Source organism: Aspergillus nidulans, chromosome II (assembly GCF_000011425.1).
Source record: "Aspergillus nidulans FGSC A4 chromosome II".
Taxonomy (NCBI): Eukaryota; Fungi; Ascomycota; class Eurotiomycetes; order Eurotiales; family Aspergillaceae; genus Aspergillus; species Aspergillus nidulans.
The window spans coordinates 2,398,701-2,419,744 of NC_066258.1; the positions used below are offsets into that span (position 1 = coordinate 2,398,701).

The 21,044-nt window shown below is 49.9% G+C and overlaps 8 protein-coding genes across 8 annotated transcripts, besides 1 other annotated feature; 6 read left to right on the forward strand and 2 right to left on the reverse strand.

Moving 5' to 3' along the window:
- Positions 1-21,044: part of a sequence feature (contig 1.65 1..278071(-1)) that runs on past both edges of the window.
- ANIA_03975 (class I SAM-dependent methyltransferase) lies at positions 1,265-2,167 on the forward strand (the record flags this gene model as incomplete). The annotated part of the gene is made up of 1 exon (XM_656487.1): positions 1,265-2,167. The coding sequence occupies one exon, from the start codon at positions 1,265-1,267 to the stop codon at positions 2,165-2,167; it is 903 nt and encodes a 300-aa protein (XP_661579.1).
- ANIA_03974 (uncharacterized protein) lies at positions 5,194-6,212 on the reverse strand (the record flags this gene model as incomplete). Its single annotated transcript, XM_656486.1, has 2 exons — positions 5,194-5,589; positions 5,646-6,212. The coding sequence occupies 2 exons, from the start codon at positions 6,210-6,212 to the stop codon at positions 5,194-5,196; spliced, it is 963 nt and encodes a 320-aa protein (XP_661578.1).
- ANIA_03973 (peroxiredoxin) lies at positions 7,057-7,980 on the forward strand. The gene is made up of 3 exons (XM_656485.2): positions 7,057-7,255; positions 7,307-7,488; positions 7,536-7,980. The coding sequence occupies exons 1-3, from the start codon at positions 7,090-7,092 to the stop codon at positions 7,971-7,973; spliced, it is 786 nt and encodes a 261-aa protein (XP_661577.1). The 5' UTR covers positions 7,057-7,089; the 3' UTR covers positions 7,974-7,980.
- Positions 8,203-12,073, forward strand: ANIA_03972 (5-oxoprolinase; the record flags this gene model as incomplete). Its single annotated transcript, XM_656484.1, has 2 exons — positions 8,203-10,713; positions 10,760-12,073. The coding sequence occupies 2 exons, from the start codon at positions 8,203-8,205 to the stop codon at positions 12,071-12,073; spliced, it is 3,825 nt and encodes a 1,274-aa protein (XP_661576.1).
- ANIA_10499 (aldo/keto reductase) lies at positions 12,396-13,456 on the forward strand. The gene has a single exon (XM_050611355.1). The coding sequence runs from the start codon at positions 12,437-12,439 to the stop codon at positions 13,364-13,366; it is 930 nt and encodes a 309-aa protein (XP_050467391.1). The 5' UTR covers positions 12,396-12,436; the 3' UTR covers positions 13,367-13,456.
- ANIA_10505 (uncharacterized protein) lies at positions 13,892-15,184 on the forward strand (the record flags this gene model as incomplete). The annotated part of the gene is made up of 4 exons (XM_656483.2): positions 13,892-14,125; positions 14,197-14,293; positions 14,354-15,018; positions 15,077-15,184. 4 exons carry the CDS (start codon positions 13,892-13,894, stop codon positions 15,182-15,184), a joined length of 1,104 nt encoding a protein of 367 aa, XP_661575.2.
- Positions 16,882-18,367, forward strand: ANIA_03970 (kinesin family protein; the record flags this gene model as incomplete). The annotated part of the gene is made up of 1 exon (XM_656482.2): positions 16,882-18,367. Exon 1 carries the CDS (start codon positions 16,913-16,915, stop codon positions 18,365-18,367), a length of 1,455 nt encoding a protein of 484 aa, XP_661574.1. The 5' UTR covers positions 16,882-16,912.
- ANIA_03969 (transcription factor domain-containing protein) lies at positions 18,636-19,745 on the reverse strand (the record flags this gene model as incomplete). The annotated part of the gene is made up of 3 exons (XM_656481.2): positions 18,636-18,920; positions 19,001-19,462; positions 19,560-19,745. 3 exons carry the CDS (start codon positions 19,743-19,745, stop codon positions 18,636-18,638), a joined length of 933 nt encoding a protein of 310 aa, XP_661573.2.

Below are 21,044 nucleotides of genomic sequence, written 5' to 3' on the forward strand. Positions count from 1 at the left end.
GATTGTAATTGGCCAGCACTCGTAGTGGGAAAGCAGAGATAGAATAATTGAGATCGCGCATAGTCCATGCTGAAATGATTGCTAATTGGATGTGATTGCTCAGCGAGCGATGAGACCTCGCTTCGACTTTTTTCAGCGGCAGTGGAATCCGAAGGATGACGATGCTGACCAGCTTGAGAATCAATGAGAAGGTCTGTCTATATCTTTCTCTCAAGAAAACAATATATCTTTATGAAAAAGTTTTATTCTCTGAGATCTTCAGATGGTAGTATCCGTCTACCCCGCATTTGTAGTAATAAAGCATTATATCCTGCTTATTTCACATGGTGTCCATATGTCTATGGGCAAGCCATTGGGAGAGAGCCGAGTCGGTCTTCACGTATGTGAGGCAGTGTTAGACTATGACTACTTTACTCAGATCAGGAGTGTTCGCCCAGTGGGAGTAAAATTTGTTGATGGCGGACTAGAGACGAATCGACAGATACAGAGTGCCAGCGGAAGAGCGTTACTATGTGTTTGAGATTAATTTCAGGCATGTTTAGACTATATCATATCTAGGCTAGTAGCATGTAACTCGAAGGTACCGTTCGCAAGTCAGATAGCCTTCGAGATACTTGAACGGTTGAGGTCCTATCAATCATGGTTCATGAAGGATCCAACTGTGTTCGATTTAATCTTTCCGCGAGACGAGATTGGTTGGACCAAACTAGTCGACGTAATCTGACAAGAAATTGCTTGCCTAATCTCAGGCATCTGACCTCATTTGTTATCCTGGTGGTTGCTTACTCTCAAGTGTGATCCCACTGGGGCTGTGTTCCGATGTCGACGTCCACACAAACACGTTTATAAAGGGTACCCCTAACCAGGGGATAATACAACGAGTAACAACGGGTTTTCATTCAAATCCAGTCTTTCCTGATATATTTTCCGAGTCTCCCGCCCTAAGAGGACTTGAGAGAATTGGTACTACGCCCCTCCGCCAAATTCTCTGTTTCCATGACGGACTCGTTTGCTTACTGCTGACGGCGTCAAAGACATCACATTCTCTGAACCCTTCCTTTTCTTACAGCAAGATCCAGTTAGGGTGAAGTGACTAGTGACTGGTTCACGGTAGAGTGACGCGGCTCTGCTTTTGGGTTGGGTTGAAAGTCAATTTGTTGGCTTCAAGATACCCAAGTTGACTGCTTCTGCAAGCATCTGCTCGCTCCAACTCTGCTTCTTTAACTTTGTCTGCTAGGAGGAGGGAAAATCAATCCCCGCCGAAATGTCGGCCGCTTCTTCGAACGCCGAGGCTCAGGACGCGTCCAAGTACTGGGTTGCTCCAGCAAGGAACTTCAGGACCTCTGCTCGATTGCACTTACAGCACTTCCTCTTTCAAAACACTATCGGCTTTCTCCTGGAACCGGCCGTGGGCAAGGCCGTGACAGCCTCATCGCAGCCCTTGAAGATTGCTGACCTCGCTTGTGGCAACGGCGTCTGGCTAACAGAGCTGCACTCCCAACTTGCGAAGAACAACATCTCTGTTCAGCTAGACGGCTTTGACATCAACCCCGTGAATTTCCCAAACCCAGCCTTCCTACCAGCCTCAGTCAGTTTCCGTCAGCTTGATATTTTTGCCAAGCCACTTCCTGCGGAACTGCTCGGCGTCTATGATATTGTTCACATTCGAGCATTTGGGAGCATCATTCTCGACTCAAACCTGGCACCGATCTTGACAGCTGCCTTCGAGCTTCTGAAGCCCGGTGGCTTCATTCAGTGGGAAGAGACTCGAGGCGATAGGTGGATCGTTGAGTCTCCTTCCGCACAGGTGTCCACGACGGCCTGCGACAGCATTGTCCAGATTCTCCTGGGCGGCATGCAACAGAGGGGGATTCAAAACGACTGGATCGATGCCCTTGACACACATCTAAACCAATTTGGCTTTCAGAATGCTCGACTACTAGTGCAGGAAAAGAGGAAGCACGACTTCAAGGGCTGGACTGAAGATTACCTGATGGTGTGGGAGGAACTCGCCGACTATTTCCCTTCAAAAGCGCAGGCGCCAGATGTGTCATTTTCGCGCGAGGCGTGGATTAGCCTATTTGCGAATGCCGTCAAAGAGACCGAGGAAGGTGTTGTGGTGCACCAGGGACGAGTCATAACTGCTGTCGGTCAGAAGCCTCTGTGAATTTCGGCTTTGCAAGTACTAGCAATGAATATGCAGCGGAAAGTTCTGTGCCTAAGCTTAAAATAGCCAGCTTAAAATAGCCAGAATGCAAGAATTCGGTGTCGTGAGAGCATTTTCAATGGATGATGTATGCTATATGTTGGTAAGCGTATATAGATATGTCGTCATACAATTGGGGCTGCGTAACAAGCAAGTAATACAGCTGGGAAAAAACTCCTAGTCACTCTCCCAGATGACATGCAGGGTCGTCAAACTCCGCAATACGAAGTCGACGCCTTACATGCCGGATTCTCACTTGCATAGAGTGAATTATTGGGAAGGAGTGCAATGAGCCGCCAAAGCCACCGTATGTTCAGAAAATGCAGCTTGCTGTAGGAAGGTTGAGCGAGACCGTCCACTAGACACGAGAGTAAACGGTACGATCTCACATTAGAACTCCAGATACTAAAGACAACAGGCATCATGGCGCCCTCTAACGGCAAAAGATCGAGAATCTTTCAAGATACGCCGGCTAATCATCAGTCCACTGCAATAAGGGGAGATGTGGGTGTATTCCCAGTACGGAATCCAGCGTTTTCCCAGTCAAGAGCAGCTATTTCATACTCTTCTTCATTTATGACACGACCTTTCCAACAAGGACATTCTCTCTGTAGAGATCTCTGTTGGTAAATGTGAATGCATGCTTGCGAAGTGCTGATGGGAGGTGACGAGCAAGAAGAGAAAACTTTGCCTATTTGAATCCCCCACACAATTTCCGAGCAAAGTACAACGGCTCTACCGAATTCTTCTTTTATATAAAAAACTTGTAGTAGCGTTGCATTTTATTGCAAGAAAAGAAATTCCTACGCAGAACAAGTCCTTGGTTGGTATTGCCATATAACCCGGGCATTGGCAGAGCCCCTATGAAGATGTATTGCAATTATCCAACAATTACATTTATTTGCCTCAATCACCAAAAGCCACACCAACCCCTGAGAAATACTGGAGACATATTCCATTTTAAGATATAGTTTATCCTGCTTACAGTACATAAGGTACAGTAGTGGCGCCACGATGTTGAGCTGTTCTTAAACAAATACTAGGGAATATCCCTTATTTTTGGTCACAGGTAGACATTCCTTCGCAACACATTTGTCTGTGAATATTACGAGGCGCCCACCATAGTCTGTTTTTTTTTTTTGAGAGGGTGATTGTTGCCCGTTCAATCTCATTGTGATCCAGAAGAGGTTCTGGTAATTTGCGAGCATCTCGATAATAAGGGAGAGCGGCACAGTTGGAGGATTGATTTCTCAATGAAGAGTACTCTGACTACAGCTGGTGAAAAGTTAAGCATGCGGCTCGCAGTTAATGCCAGAGCACAAGTTCCCTTCTGCCTGCACTTGGGCTAGCCTTGATCATTATCTAGCCAACTGGCACCGAAACTAACATTAGGGCACGCAGACCACAGCCAACTATAAGACAAGGTTAATCAAGAGCTACATCAGCGGGATGCTTTAAACAGCACATCCGCCACGGCCGGGGTGGATTCAATTGCGAAGATTGGCCGGTAACGGAATCTATATTCGGCGACAGTGGCCAGTCACCTTTCCCGAACTTCTGGAACCTGAAGATGATGCTTGACATGAAGGATCCTGATCTTTAGACGGCATTTTATGTTATACACTACTTAGCGAATGGCACCAAGCTCGGAACAACTCCATTGTGCTCCAGTTCTCGCTCACTGTTCAGAGTCGGTACTGATCGGAGGTAGACTGAAGTGATCAAGAAAGTCTTGAAATGTAGACATATCTGGGTATATTTCCATCGACCAGAAAGCTATTCATGAAGTGACGTAACAGCAAGCACGAAACATTTAAGGTCCGTGTAGCCGCTCACCATCTAGCATTAGGAATTATAGTTGAGTGAAGATATGGCAGACCATTGAAGTCAGCACAATTTCGTTGTCTGCAGGGACTTGAAAAGTATGGATGCGCCGACGGCAGAGTTTGAGCCTTCAGTGTTGTGTGCCCAGCCATCACTTCGCAAAGCTCCTAGCTATTATCAGTGGTAAACTTGTGTCTGGGCTCCTGGCAGCATTCCGAGGTCTAGGCCCATGGACCCTGGGATAGGGTATAAGGATCACGTGGTAACATCTCAACTGACACGGCCGACATGAAATATGCATAATGGACGCGGAAAAGGAATTTTCAAACCGCTTAAATCCCAGGATACTTTCTTTGCTTTATCAGACTGACTGCGGCATGACCATCTGTCGCCCAAATGACCCCACCATTGTATGTCGTGAGATTCAACGAACAATTGCAAGGATGCGAGATGCCGGTGAGATGCCGGTGAGCTGCAATATGGAGTTTAAAGCAGTCTACTCGTGAATCATCGCATACATCGCCACCTGAATCAATCGATAGCATGGAACCCAAAGCGTGCGTAGACAACGCGGCTATGCCCATCAACAGCTTCTAGCCATGCCGGGACCTGTCCTTCTTCGCCTGGTCAAAGGATATCTGCACAAACGCCGGGCTTTGCCTACGGTATCGAACTCACAATAAGCTCTGCAGCGGCAACAGGAAGACGAACGTTTGTATCAACGCGATTTACTTGTCTCATTTGTCCTAGATTCGCCCAATGGGTTCCAGATACCAGCGCTTGGGCCGACAGGGATTCTTTGCAGTAAAATAGCGTACAGACGTGCTACTCGTTCTGGAATCAAGATGATTTGGCCGACGGCTGCCTGTAAAATGAGGGACATCGAATCCTTATTCAATGACAAGGGAATTACGTTAGGATCTGGGATGGCCGCTGGGGACTATGTGCTCTTGAGCTACTGACTATGACCGCGAAGCGTTCCTTCGCCCTCCTCCACATGCTGTCTTTCACGTCATTATCAGTATCCCTAAATGTCATACGAATCGTGAAAATAATATTATAAAATTAAAACTATTAAAATGCTATATGAAATAAATACTATACAAAAAGGTATGGATAACGCTATTGAACAACCGAAACATCACTTCAACACCATCTCTTCCCTAACCTCCTTCTACATTCTCTGCAACCTCCTCCAAAAAGTCCGGAATTTTATATCGAAGTCGATGCTCAGCCTCTACAGCAATCCAGCAGGTGAAGGCAATTGCATCCTCAGTGAGACTACCTGAGTGAATCCCATCGGGATTCAGATGTTCTTCGTCCTTGAGATCGGAGCGCTTGCTGTTAACAGCATCGACTTGCGCTACGAGGTTGGTCAACCGGTCGTGTCCAGTCTTCGTACCCTGCTTATCAGCTTCATCAGGAAAATTGTAGAGACTCAGTTTGCCTAGCAACATCTTTGACTTGTTCGGAGGACCACCGGTTTTGATCGACCTGCGAGACCCAAGTATATGTTTCTCAAAGGAGGCGATGAGGGCGTGGTCAGACATGCGAATAAGCTGATACCATGCATTATTAGTACAAGAAATCGTCTTGAGTGTCGTAGTCACCTCACCTTCATGCTATGCGACCACCCCTTGACGCCTTTCATGAACCCAGTGGCGAACATCCTCGTCCCTGACCAGCGATATCGCACTCCTTCGAGCTCCCACTCAACACTGCGAGTGAACAATCCTTTGCGTTGCATCCGAAACATCACCACTTTCCCTTGTACCTCCTTCTCCTCTTCAACGTCCACCGGCTTCACCCCTCTCCCAAACCGCTTCCTCCACCTGTTCTTTCTTTCCGCTTTCCGTTTCTCTCGTCGCCGACGTTCATTGTCGAGAACTTCTTGTACGCCGTCCCCTATCCAGACTCGAAAGGTACCCCACATGGCAGAACGGCGTGCCCGTCCGATAGCAGTTGCCGTCGGCGTATACTTGGGGTTATCCCCGCGGTAGAATATCGGTTTCCAGTTGCTGCTATGCTTGTGCGGAACAGGGTTGGTGACAAAGTAACTCGCTGCGGCCGTGTCCGACTCTGCAAACAGCTGCTTGCGGCCCTTAAAGCAGCGACGATACAATTGAAGAGTTAGTTTTCGGCCACTGGCCGCAGCTCTGTTCTGACTGGCGCTGGGGTCCATGGTTGCCGTACAACAGATTGAATCGGAAATAAATGATCTGATGGGGTATTCGTACAAGTGAATTCATCCCGAAGGATTAGGAGTCACTCATGTCCCCTATTTATGCTGCGAACCCCAAGCCCAAGCTGACGGGCTGAAGGTTGAGGCTTTCAAAGCACTATGATGATCATCGGGCAAGATAGTCTAGCCTAGTTGCCGAATACGAGCGGGGACATAGGCGTCCAGCCTATCAAGCTCAGGCTGCATCTATGCAAGGACACGAGACGCTGTCAACTCGTACTTCTGCGCCTCGCATTCGTCGAGACGACCAAGCGCAGATTTGCTTTTTCGCTTGCGTGGCTTGTTTTAAGGGTCTTCTCATCACAAAGCTTAGCGCAGCTCGTTTTCGCTTTTTAGCGTGATGTCCTTTAGACCATGCAATCAGCCTCTAGCGTGACCTATAATGTTCTCTGTTTTCCTGAATTAATGCTCTTTTGTTTCATTCTTTCACTTCGGGAGTTTTGGGCATGCGTTATTCGAACACCGCTGCCAAGAATATATATAGAGCAGTCGTACACAATTACATAACGCTCATTTAAGACCACGGACCGAGCAGGATTACACAAAAATGCTAGTCCATCAGTCTAGAATATTGATACCATCTTGACATTTGCTTATTTCAATCAAGTTTTGACAATGGCATCTTCTAGTATGATAAGCAGCGACAATCGTAAACACAGCCAAGCTATTCAGAATATTGTCGAGGACAAATATTGAATAAAGGCGGTGGGACGGGCGGTAGGCAAGAATGTTCAAATCATGGCGTCACCTCCACCAACTTTCTGCTTCCAGTGTTTCCATTGCCATTGGAATCCCTCATTGCTGTGAAAATATCAAAATGGCTTCCTTCTTCTCTCGCACCACCTTCCGCACCTTGAACACGCTGTTCAAGGCCACTCCTTGCTCCAAGACCCCCATCACCGCACCTCTCGCTCAGCCCCTCGCCCGCCGGTTCATCGGCACCCTGCCCCGCGAACAACCCCGTCTGCGTCTCGGCTCAACTGGTCAGATTCTTGCATCCTACTGCATCGATTGCGCCTGCTAATGTCATGCAGCCCCCAATTTCGAGGCTCTTACCACTCAAGGCAAGATTGACTTTCACCAATGGATGGACGGTTGCTGGACTATCCTCTTCTCCCACCCTGCCGATTTCACGCCCGTCTGCACAACTGAGCTCGGTGCTTTCGCCAAGCTGAAGGGCGAATTCGCAAAGCGCGGCGTCAAGATGATCGGATTGGTATGCACTACAACTTCAAGTCGATGGCGCTATACTAATTCAGGCAGAGCGCAAACGATCTCGGCTCTCACGGTGACTGGATCAAAGATATAAACGAGGTTACCGGCAGCGACGTTCAATTCCCCATTATCGCCGACGCGGATCGAAAGGTTGCCTGGCTGTACGATATGATTGACGAGTCGGAATTGGCCAACCTCGCCGAAAAGGGCATCGCCTTCACCATCCGCTCCGTCTTCATTATCGACCCCGCCAAGAAGATCCGTCTTGTCATGAGCTACCCTGCTTCGACTGGACGTAACACAGCCGAGGTCCTCCGTGTTATTGACTCTCTCCAGACTGCTGACAAGAAGGGCATCGCGACCCCGATCGACTGGCAGGTTGGTGACGATGTTATCGTCCCTCCTTCCGTGTCTACGGAGGATGCAAAGAAGAAGTTCGGCGAGGTCCGCGAGCTGAAGCCTTACCTCCGTTACACCAAGTACTAGTGTAATCTGAATAGAATGTACTATTAGAACTGCTTGCCAATTCTTTACTTCCTGTTTACTTTCTATCTATTTACGTACTTCCTAATTTCTGGAACGGTAGAGAGCAAAAGGCGGCAGATGTCGTCATTTTGATTCATCGATGACTAAGCCTGACTGGGGAACCCCTCATGTTCTCCAAATCCTGTCAAGATCCAGATTCCATCTTTGAGACAGCGGAGGGCAACCGACAATGGCTGAAAACTGCAAGATCACAATATCCATCGACCGCGGAGGCACCTTCACCGACGTTCACGCTGTCGTCCCTGGTCGTCCCGATATCATCCTCAAGCTGCTCTCCGTCGACCCCGCACACTACCAAGATGCGCCAACAGAAGGTGTCCGCCAGATCCTGGAGCTGGTTACAGGCAAACCACATCCGAGAGGCCAGCCATTAGAGCTTGGTCCTATTGAGAGCCTTCGAATGGGAACAACAGTGGCCACAAATGCTTTGTTAGAACGGAAGGGGGCGCGGTCCGCCTTGCTCACTACGAAGGGATTTCGTGACCTGCTCCGGATCGGGGACCAATCGCGTCCTAATATTTTCGATCTGACAATGGCGCGGCCAGGAATGCTCCCCGAGGCCGTAGTGGAAATTGACGAGCGAATCGTACCTGTCCATCCGGCGTCGGACAAGGACTGCTTCTCCGGTGCGCGGCTCGTAGAGGGCGTCACTGGCGAGAAGTTCCGCGTTGTCAAGGAGCTTGATATCGAAAAGGTCCGTCCAGAACTTGAGCGATTGAAAGAAAAAGGGTATCAGTCCTTGTCCGTGGCCTTGGTACATTCGTATGTGTATCCCGAGCACGAACGACTTATCGGGGAGTTGGCAGAGCAAATGGGATTCTCGGTTACATTGTCATCCAAGTTACAGCCAATGATCAAGATCGTGCCCCGAGGAATGTCTGCTGCGGCCGATGCCTACCTGACGCCAGTGATCAAGACCTACATCGACTCCATCTCTTCCAGTTTCGAGGGCGGCCTTGCTAACCAGCATAGCTGCCGGTTCGAATTCATGCAGTCTGATGGAGGCCTTGTGGACTTCCGCAAGTTCAGTGGACTGAAGGCGATTCTGTCCGGACCTGCGGCTGGTGTTGTCGGGTTTGCCGCTACCAGCTGGGATGCCGAGGAGAAGACGCCCGTGATCGGCTTTGATATGGGAGGCACATCGACGGATGTTTCGCGATTTGACGGGCATTTAGAGCACGTTTTCGGGTCTAAACTAGCCGGTGTTCAGATCCAATCCCCTCAGCTGGATATCAACACTGTTGCTGCGGGTGGTGGCTCAATTCTGAACTGGCGCAACGGTCTCTTCTACGTCGGACCGGAGTCGGCGTCCGCTCATCCCGGCCCTGCTTGTTACCGAAAAGGGGGTCCACTGACGGTGACCGATGCAAATCTCTTCCTCGGCCGTCTGCTACCGGAGTTTTTCCCCCATATTTTTGGAGAGAATGAAGATCAACCACTTGATCTTGAGGTCACTACGAAGAAGTTCAAAGAGTTAACCGATACCGTCAATGCTGAGCGAAGGCAGAAAGGTGAATCCGAGTATACACCTGAAGAGGTCGCGCTCGGTTTCCTGAAGGTTGCCGATGAGTCGATGGCTCGTCCGATCAGGAATCTTACTGAAGCTCGAGGTTTCGAGACCGCGACACACCACCTCGCATCTTTTGGCGGTGCCGGAGGACAACATGCCTGCCCAGTGGCAGCATCACTGGGCATCTCCCGCATCATTATTCACAAGTTCTCTTCAGTTCTCTCAGCGTACGGTCTGGCCTTGGCGGAAGTGGTCAAGGAGTCGCAAGAGCCGCTCTCCACTCAATACGAGTCCTCCAAGCCAGAGCTTAAGAAGAAGCTAGCTGAAATGACGGAGGCTGCAGTAGAAGACATGAAGGAGCAGGGCTTCTCATCAGACCAGGTCCGACACGAGCGCTACCTAAACCTGCGCTATGACGGCTCTGACACCAGTCTGATGATCTTGGAGCCGGAAGATGGCTCTGATTTCATTGAGCAGTTCCGAGAGCGGCATCGCCGTGAGTTCGGATTCAACTCTGACAGACCCGTACTGGTGGATGATATCCGTGTCCGCACGATCGCTGCATCGAAGGTCAGAGACGAGAAGAGTCCCTTGGTGCAGCTTCGGGAAGCCAAAATACGCGACATCACAAGCTCCCCTGATCTCATTACAAAAACATTCTTTGACGGACAGAAAGGGCGGGTTGATACCCCGGTGTTCAAATTGGACAATATCGAGAAGAACTCCCGTATCCACGGGCCCGCTATCATCATAGACAATACGCAGACAATAGTTGTTGTTCCCAATGCAGTGGCCAATGTACTAGAGACTTGCATCTTGATTGACCTGAAGGAAACGAGGTCGACAGAAAACAAGCCAACATCCGGCATTGACACAATCAAACTCAGTATCTTTGGCCACCGGTTTATGTCAATCGCCGAGCAGATGGGTCGGACACTGCAAAAAACCGCTGTTTCGACAAACATCAAAGAACGACTTGATTTTTCTTGTGCTCTGTTCTCACCTGATGGTGGATTGGTGGCTAATGCGCCACATGTTCCTGTCCATCTTGGGTCGATGCAGTTCGCTGTTCGGTATCAGCACAAGAAGTGGCTGGGAAATTTGAAGGATGGCGATGTTCTAGTGGCCAACCATCCTAGCTGTGGTGGGACTCATTTGCCTGATATCACTGTAGGACCATCCTACATATCCTTACAGAAGCCTGCTAACGAAATAGGTAATCACACCTGTATTCGACAAGCCCGGCGGCAGCGAGATCATGTTCTATGTCGCCAGCCGAGGTCACCATGCGGACATTGGCGGTATCCTACCTGGATCCATGCCGCCAAAGTCAACCGAACTCTGGCAGGAGGGTGCCGCCATCGAGGGAGACAAGGTCGTCAGCAACGGGAAATTCGACGAAGAACGGATGGTTGAGCTGCTGGTCAAGAAGCCTGCACAATACCCCGGATGTTCCGGTGCGCGATGTATCACGGATAACATTTCTGACCTCAAAGCTCAGATTGCCGCCAATACTCGAGGAATCACTCTTATCCAAGCCCTCTTTGCTGAATACGGTGTCCAGACTGTCCAAAAGTACATGTACGCTATCCAAGAAACAGCTGAAACAGCAGTCCGCAACCTCCTAAAGGACCTGTACCACCGATTCGAAGGTAGGCCTCTAGAGGCTGTGGACTACATGGATGATGGAACCCCTATCAAACTCAAAGTTACGATCAACGGTGACGATGGGTCTGCTGTGTTTGACTTCGAAGGCACAGGCCCCCAGGTTTACGGAGCCTGGAACGCCCCAATCGCAATTACCCACTCAGCCATTATTTATTGTCTTCGCTGCATGATCAATGCAGACATGCCGTTAAACCAAGGCTGTCTGGCACCCATCGACATCAAGGTCCCACCATCCTGTCTCCTATCACCAACAAAGAACGCAGCCGTTGTCGGTGGAAATGTCGTCACTTCCCAACGCGTCACAGATGTCGTATTCAAGGCCTTCCGCGCTTGTGCCGCTTCCCAAGGATGCTGCAACAACCTGACCTTCGGCAAAAACGCCAAGAAGGACCCGGAGAACGGCAACGAAATCCCAGGATTCGGCTACTATGAGACAATTGCCGGTGGCAGCGGGGCAGGACCGACCTGGGATGGAGAGTCTGGAATCCATGTGCACATGACGAACACTCGGATCACGGATCCTGAAATATTGGAGAAACGGTACCCGACCTTACTGCGTCAGTTCACACTGCGGTCGGGCTCTGGTGGGAAAGGTCAGCATCCTGGTGGAGAGGGCGTGATTAGGGAGATAGAATTCCTGACTCCCATGGACTGCTCGATCTTGTCTGAGCGCCGAGTTCATCGGCCATATGGACTAGAGGGGGGCGAGAATGCAGAGCCTGGAATGAACCTCTGGATCACGAAGGATAAGGACACTGGGGAGGACCATACAGTCAATATTGGTGGGAAGAATACTATCCATGTCGAGACTCACGATCGCATTGTTATAATGACGCCTGGGGGTGGTGGTTGGGGGAAGTGAGAGTAGGTGCTATCCGTCCTTAGAAAGCATGTACATAGCTCTGCAGCTCCAGCCGTTGTATATATGTTCAATGGGGATCTTTAACCACACTACACTAGGATTACTCATATCTTGTAACCCATCAAGGTCCCTAATCAGCCGCCTTCCCTCGTATTCTAGAAGAGTTTTCCTCTCCGCGAAATTTCTAAACTTCGTTCACACAACGTCATGTTCATGCTGTATACATCAGTTTGACGTCAACACCAACAACAATCTTCAACAGCTATAAAAACTTCCCAGTTCATCCTCAACCACTACCAACTCGAAACATAATTAATCCATCAAATCCGCAACTGCTACGGGGACCCCGGTAACTCCTCCATAATGACAACTTTCAAACTCAACACTGGCGCCACCATTCCCGCCCTGGGCTTCGGCACATGGCAAGACGCCGACGCCCAGGAAACAGCTGTACTGGAAGCCCTCAGGGCCGGGTACAGACATATCGACACTGCGCGCGTCTACGGTACTGAAGCCGCAGTTGGCCGTGCGATCAAGAAATCTGGCATCCCGCGTAACCAGATCTTCCTGACTACCAAGATCTGGAACAACAAGCACCACCCAGACGACGTGGCACAGGCACTGCAAGATTCTCTCAACGACCTGGATCAGGATTACGTCGACCTGCTGCTCATCCACTGGCCCGTCGCCTTTAAGCGCGGGACGGAGCAGTTCCCGAAAACTGAAGACGGAAAACCGGCTGTCGCGGATACAGATTATCTTGACACCTACAAAGCTTTGGAGAAGCTACTCAGCACGGGCAAGGTCAAAGCTATCGGGGTCTCAAACTTTAGCAAGGCTGAGATGGAGCGGATCCTGGCGAACGCGACTGTCCCTCCCGCCGTGCACCAGCTGGAGGGCCATCCCTGGCTGCAGCAGCGGGAGTTCGCGGAGTGGCATAAGAAACACGGTATCCATATCACGCATTACTCGCCCTTTGGAAACCAGAACGAGGTCTATAGTCGAGAGGGCACGATCGGCCGGCTGATTGAGGATCCAGTGCTGGTGGAGATTGGCAAAAAGTATAACAAGTCTGCAGCGCAGGTGGCGCTTGCTTGGGGTGTCACTGAGGGTCACTCAGTATTGCCCAAATCGAAAACACCAGAGCGGATCAAGGCAAACCTCGAGGGTGACTTCAAGCTAGAAGAGGAAGATTTGAAGAAGATTCGCGGCATTGATCGCAAGCTGAGGTTCAATGATAGCAGCAAGGACTTTGGGTATGATTTTTTTAAGGACCTGGATGGGAAGAAATGAGCGTAATGGGTAGGGGTATAACTGAATGATATGAGCATAATGATAATGAATCAAATCAGAATTCTACGCATATGCATATGTGCTCTAGAATATATGAATGGTTGAAGCTCTGCGGTTCTCCGACTTATCTTCATTCTCTCAAGCATTATACTTGATACCGGTACAGAATCTATTCTCGCTTTTCAATGCGTAGGATAGATACCCTTCAAAACTGTACAGAGTTCACCTAAATTTTGCAGAATCTCGTGGTTGCTTATGTAGATACGCATACGCATACGCTGATCCCTAGGCTAAAAGAAGATAGATCTACATGAGTCGGTCTGTCTATATAAGCTGATCCTGTCACCTCCATAATCTGACATGAATATCCACTTGGCAATTCCTTAGCCGTCCAGCCTTGCACAGATGACTCCTGGAAGCCTTCTCCAACAGTTTCTAGTTTTCCCCATAGTATGCTGCACGCTTTTGTTTCATATCTGCATCAGCAATGCAGCCTCTGCCACTCCACGCGCCTACTCAGCCCTCATGGCTGACAGCGTCATCCTACGCGGCCAAGCCATCCACGATCAGGACAGTGATTCTTCCGGCCTATTGCAGGTTGGGACATTTCAAAATGCCCTACTGAATCTTATAGAGTCGCCGTCCGGTCGGTTCATGCAACAGAACTGGCAGGAATATCTCGGTCGAAGTGTTGATAGTGTTGTTAATGTGGTTGGAAATGCAAAGGAAGACACAAAGTTTCCACTAGACAGGCTCTCGGTAGGAAGAGGGTTGGTTTATCGGTAATTCCTGGAAAATCTTCACCTTGATGAGTTACAGATTCTGAGCAGAAAATGGACAGATATGGGCAGACAGGGAACAAGACATATAAAAACATCCTCGATTCACTGCGTTTCTCGATTGATCTACAACCAAGAAATCAGTTTGGTACGTATTCGTTCATTTTGGATAACAATTGACCTCTGTTTGCGCTGATGAACCGAACAGGCGGCCTCTGGTACTATGTCTACCCCAACTGGAGCTATCTCGACGGAATGTTCTCTCTACTCTCCTTCTCACCAATGTACGCTTCAACCTTTGACATCGCCAACAGCACCTTAATGAACCGCGATCTCTTCAACCAGCTTGACCTCCTCTGGAGTCACTGCCGTGATAATCGTACGGGCCTGCTCGTCCACGGCTACGATGCATCAAGGACGGCGCCCTGGGCGAACCCAGTCACCGGCGCCAGTCCAATCGTCTGGATCCGTGCGCTTGGCTGGTTCATGATGGCATTGGTTGACCTTTTCGAGCATGATCTGATGGATGCGCGGGTATCGATATGGCGCACACGCTTTGTGGATCTTGCCAACGCCCTTGTGGACGCCGTGGACTCAACTTCTGGCGCCTGGTGGCAGGTCATGTCTGCGCCTGGGCAGGAAGGCAACTATATCGAGTCAAGTGGGTCTGCAATGTTTGTCTATGCTTTATACAAGGGTGTGAGGGTTGGTATTCTACCTGCGCCAGAAAAAGGCGGGGAGGCTTATATCGAAGTCGCGGAGAGGGCCTACAGCGAGCTTGTAAAGCGATTCATTGTTGAGAACGAGGACGGCACGCTTAGTTATAATGGAACCGTGGGTGTCTGCAGCTTGAACTCAACGGCGACGTATGACGTACGTTTGCAAATTGACTGAACATTATTTTGTGAGGCGCTGACTGAGTGAGCTACAGTACTATATCCACCAACCGCTTGTCTACGACAGCGTCTTGGGCTCTGCGGCTTTTATTCGCGCCAGTACAGAGCACGAGTTGCACCTTGAAGCTTCTTTGAATCTCTGAACGCCGGCATATTGTCCGGTCTCCTCTGCCAGAATCCCACGAGAACAAGAAGATGGACAGGCGTCTGCATTCACCTTTCGAGAAATGATGCGTTCGACGGGGTACAATTTAGGGAGTGGAACAGTATATATGAGAGCAATATGAATAGCGAAAACTGATGCTTACGTTAGTGACTTGATTGCTTCTTGAAGGTTGCGTAACTTATAAGAAACATGATCAAGCAATATTCATACTTAAGTAAAGCTCATCCTCTGGCGGCCCATATAAGTCACTTAGCCCATTACGTTGACAACAATCTTCTTGAGGCTGGACAGCCGTGTCCCTAGTCTACCATATTGCCAAAAGGTACAAAGAACAATCATATTGTGCATTCTTCCATAACGGGTTTAAACAATTTTCTAGTACAACTACATATTTGACCGTCGATATTTGGCGACATATGTCAGAAATGCAAGGATAGTCGCCTCGAAAACCGTAGTTAGCGAGGCAATGGGTACGCCAGAGCCTCCGATATGCTGTAGATGGCAGGTGCAAGATGCGGTCAGATTGCTTATCAAGAGACGAATACAGTCCTGGAGAAACCCAGGATCTCACGAGCTCATTCGTCCAATTCGTCCACTCCTGGACGCTTTGGTGAGCCATCACCATGTCACTAGTCCCGCCTGCCTGGTACGTTGATACATCATCACCCTTGCCACGCCACCAATTCTCACAGAACAACTAGAGAGCCGATTCATTCCTCTTCCATGAACCCAAACCTGGTTGCGTTTCTCTACAAATGTTTAGCTAACCTAGCCGTAATATACCTGCAAAAGGATATGTAAAGGACGAAAAGAACCTCCGTGGGGCCGAACCCGTCAAAGGTTAAGCTGCTGACTTGTCGACATAAACTAATAATGACAGTCCAGAAAGTAGCAGGCTTGTTATTTCTGTTGGTGGAACGTTCGAGCATCCATTCAATCGCAGGAGATCCGTATCCTTTGAGATGGTTGAATAGTCCCAAAACCCTGGGTAAGAAACCGGGCTTGCTACTTTAGAGAAAGAACTGGTTACCTCTTGGGCAACCAGACAGCGGTGTATGAAATTTGCCAAAAACATCATCTTAGCAAAGTGCTATACCCTAATCCCAGGATAAATAGGTTAGAAGAAGCTGTCGTTCACAACAAGCACTTGCAATAGTATCATGCCGTCGTGATAACAAATTTTATGAGCTGCTCATTACACTCTATTGCAAGTGGACTAGTGCCTTAGAAGTATGATAGTATCTCTTCTGAAAGGCCGAGACCGGATGTCATTGTCTTGTCTGCGGCGAACTCTGGCGAATATTATCCTCTTAGACGGTAACAAAGGCTGAGGCAATTACAGATCCTGTTCATCGTGCTTATTCAGTAAAGGGCCCAAATGCAGGACTTTGGGGCTTCATTGAGTGAGTGGATGCTTCAGGCTGGGATAAGCGAGAAGTATCATGGGTGGAGTTGAAGCTGTAGTGTTGGAGCCTAGACTGCCTGACCATGTGTGTAGACCCATGATTTCATAGCTGACCCACATTGGTATACGACCAGTTATAGCGCTTTCTTGCACGGCGATTGCGACCCCCAGAAGTCCGAGCCAATGAGGCCATTCTCTGTATGAAGAGTCATAAATACGGTGTACTCTTGAGTCCTCCTGCAAATACCCTTCGGCCCCAGAGTGTCGAATTCTGTCTTTCCCTTCTTCCCAACTTCCAGAATGCCATTTGATATCTTTGTTAGATGGCGCCCTGTTCCAGGTTCAGCGGAGGCAGAGATTACCCGCACACACTCCCCCTTGCCAGGGGAAGAGGCACATGCCACTGGCATCTCGATTTCCCTCACGCCCCCAGAACACCTATCAAAGACCGTCCGCCCCTGGAAAAGCGGTGCCACACTCAGACACGTCTTCGAGGCCACAGAGGCTGTCAGCAACAGAACCGTCTTCGATGCCGTCGTGGCTCCCGTCCTCCCGCGCGTCTGGGCCGGCGAAACGACCAACTTCCTTGCATACGGACACTCGGGCAGCGGAAAGTCACACACGATGATCGGGTATGACTTTCAAAACGAGGAGCAGTTCGGGCTATGTCTTGGGGCGGGGAGGGAGGTGTTTCAGTACTTGTCATCTTTGTCCAAAGACGGGGACCAGCTCGGTGTCGGAATAAGCATGTACGAGCTTCGCGGGAACACAGCATTCGACCTTCTTAATCGTACCGGCCAGTCACAAGACAAGGTGCCCTGCCATATACGCGAAGGCGCTGACGGGAAAACGCACATTCGCGGGGAAACAGACACGTTCGCCGACGGACGCGTGCGTGTCCGTCCCATCACGCAGAGCCCGTGCTGGACATTCGACGAGCTGCGAACGACGGTACTCTCCGGACTAGAACTGCGTACAACAGGGACTTCAACGATTCATGACCAGAGTTCGCGAACGCACGCGGTGCTGGAGCTGGAGATAATCACCAGGGCTCTACTCAACGCCCGGGAAGCGGTGATTGAACGGCAGAGCGAGCTTGTCCCTGTGGCGAAGAGGGCGACAGACGTCTACCTCGAGGAGAATATGAAAGCATTCATACAGGATGCAAATGGCAAGTACGTTCCCAACCCGGAATACAGCATTGACCAAGAACGGATCGACAAGGCCGAAGCAAGAAAGGCCGAGTTTGAGATTGCGGTGAGGCGTGCAGAAGATGGCGTCGATGCTGTCTTCTCATCCTGTAGGTACGACTGTCTTGGGGGGAAGCTGGTCTTCGTCGATCTTGCTGGATCGGAGTACTACCACGATAAATCGATGTCGACACCAGCCAGCCCTGTTGTGCGGGCCAAACAAACACCCCAAGAACAGCGCGAGGGGAGACAGATTAACACAGACCTCCTCGCGCTCAAGGAAGTGATCAGAGCGAGGGCCCTGGGCCAGGCGCGCATCCCCTACCGTTCTTCCCCGTTGACAATGGTTCTCAGAGGACACTTTGAGTCTAGCTCGAGCTCCGGCTCGAATACCAACGAAGGCAGCAGCAGTCGAAACAATGGCAACAGTGAAGGGTACACGGCGATGATTCTAACCGTTTCCCCCGCGGCGACGCAGTTCGCTGCGACGATGAATACGCTCAAGTATGGGAACTTGGTTGGAGTTGGGGTCCAGGCGGCCGCGGAGAGTACAGGGAAGAGATAGTCCAGCAATAGGTAGACAATGGTTGTCTATGAGTTATCTAAGTAGCTTGACAAACTGATATCATGGTCTCCATCATATGCGCGACGGATCTCAACTCGGTCCGTTTGGTTGATGTTTGAGCAACGAACACTTTCACCCACGCGAGCAATGCAAGGTCCTCTCTACGGGTGGGCGTATCATAACCATCGTGGCCCTTGCGATTAGTTACATCAATACACAATATGAGCAGAGGAATAAACTGGTGTAGGAAGACGAGGCTAAGTTATCATCAGTAACGGCCATCATTCCCAACAGTAAGGACGTAAACACACCTAACACCCCATCGCGCATATTCATACCCTGCCGAACGCATGGCGGCCTGGAGCGCCTGCAGAGACCGTCGGGCGATTTCGACCGTGTAGGGAGACAGCCCGGAATTTCTATCCTGGTCTCTACTTCGGTTTCGGTTCTGTCGTGCTTGGTCTAGTATAATCAGCATCTTATACGATCCCAGCAGCATATCTAACGAAAGCAGCGAGTCAATTCGATTAGCTTTGGATCCGAGCAGTTCGTCCTGTAGCAAAGTCAGCTAGCGATGATTGCAGGCCAGATCTGTGAGTCTGGTTGTTTCCGTGTTTGCTTGTTTGTACGTACGGGTCTCCAAAGCGCCGTGCTGGTCTCCGTCTCTGCGATAAGGGCATCAATAGTCTCCTCGTCGATCCCGTCTGGTCCCTCCATATAGTCCAAATACCGCAACATCACGAGTGTCTGCCGCATTGATGCCAGAAAGTGGATTTCTATCATTCGACTACTCTCATCCCCATCTTCATCCTTCTCACTGCCGATAATCCCAGGACTGTCCGGAAAGTTCACAGCCCACTCGCCTTTGCGAATAACAGCCGGTTTCCCAAGCGACAGACGAAACATGCAGTCAGTGCGGAGGAGGTGCCAGAACTCAAAGCGTTTGCGGTTCTTCTCCACTTTTTCTGACTCGGTTGCAGCATACTGGGGCGCGGCGTCAATATGAAAATATCCCAGCGCTTTGGCGATACTACATGTGTGGCGTAGCATTTCCCAGGAGAATTCGATATTGCCGATTTCGAGACTTATGGAGACCTTTTGATCGCATAGTGGTACATTAGCTTCAATTCTGCTCAGTACGGGTCGGGTTGAAACTAGTTGTATATTGCAGGTAAAGCAAGTTGGTGCATACCACAGAGCACGCTGCTAACATATCCGCCTGACTCGGTGCTGCGGCTGTCGCAGTTTCTTGTGTCTCATCAAGCCAGCGTTCGGCAAGATCAATACATGTGCGCGTAATATGTTGTGTAATCGCGTTAAAGTCACTATCTTCGTCTTCAATTCTCGGCATGCATTTGGACGCTGACTTCCCTAACATCAGCCCACTAAGAAGAACATTATAGTAAATCAACCTAGATGGGAAGTCTAGCTGGACGTGTGGATTTTCTAACAAATCCGGGATCGACAGCAGGAAAGTTTTGTCCAGGGGCACGCGGAAGCCGGGGAACTGGTACAGCGCGAAATATTCTGCAATCAGGCTCAGCAGGTCAGAAAGAGTCCCATCTATTCTATTTACACATTCCATACCGTGTATGCACTCGCGGGCAACTTCTTTGGAGATGGTCGGAGTACTGGTGCCAGCCTGAACTACCTCAGGCTGAGATGCACTTGTGTGCAAAGCGCCGGGCCCGTCAATAAAAGCTTCTACCGCATCGATGAAGGTCTGATTCCCGAAGAATGCTTCTTCGACTCCCCGCAAATGGCACAATGCATCCGAGATAAGGCGCGGCCGGGTTGCCGGGTCCTTGAATCGGTTCCATAATATCCGCGCCGTGGCTGGGGCTGTGCTGAGGGATTTGCTAAAAATGGGTGTGAAAGAAGGCCCCAGCAATGGCGACCTTGGCTCGACAGGGGCCCGCATGTCAGAACTAAGGGACGAAAATGTACGGGACCTGTCTTCGTCCTCGTCTTCATCTCGCACTTCCCCGCGTTGAATCCCATCCTCGTGATGATCCGGATTCAACTGACAGTGTCTCTCAAGCCGGTCCAGCCGGGCAAGGATCTTCGATAGGGCATTTTTGTCCCCGATTCCACTGATTAATATGACCCGTCAGCTTTACAGGTACTGCTGTAGGACACAAGCTGAAGTGACTGACCACGCGCATTTCCGAACAGGGGTCTTCCGCGGCGGATAAAGACAGTCCGCACCACTAGCTGTGCATCTGTCGCAGCGCGGCTCTGCCCTGTTACATCTGATCTGTCGTATTGAGTTGTCCTTCGGTCAGTCAAAGTCGTTGATGACTGCGGTATCAGAAGCTACCTTTTTGGACTGACAACGGCTACACTGGCCAGAAAGGGTTAGTAAAGGGCTTCGAGTCAAGTACTTCAAGATGCCTGACATACCGAGTAACGCTTTGTGGGTTGCTGAAAGCTCATTATTTCTCTGGGGCGCGATGGAGAGCGAGTGGACATTGTCAGGTGACGTCGCGTCGTCGCGTGAATGCCGACGACCAGTCACGTGCTACAGCTCTGGTTAGTCGACAGGCATCGAAAGCAGAGCTCAAGGGTAAAAGTGAGGAGGCATAATCCTGAAGATATCTTGAAAGAGGAACTTTATATCTTAAAGAGGTTGTATTACTGGTGTTGTCAGAGTTGGCTACAGCTACATACATTGTCT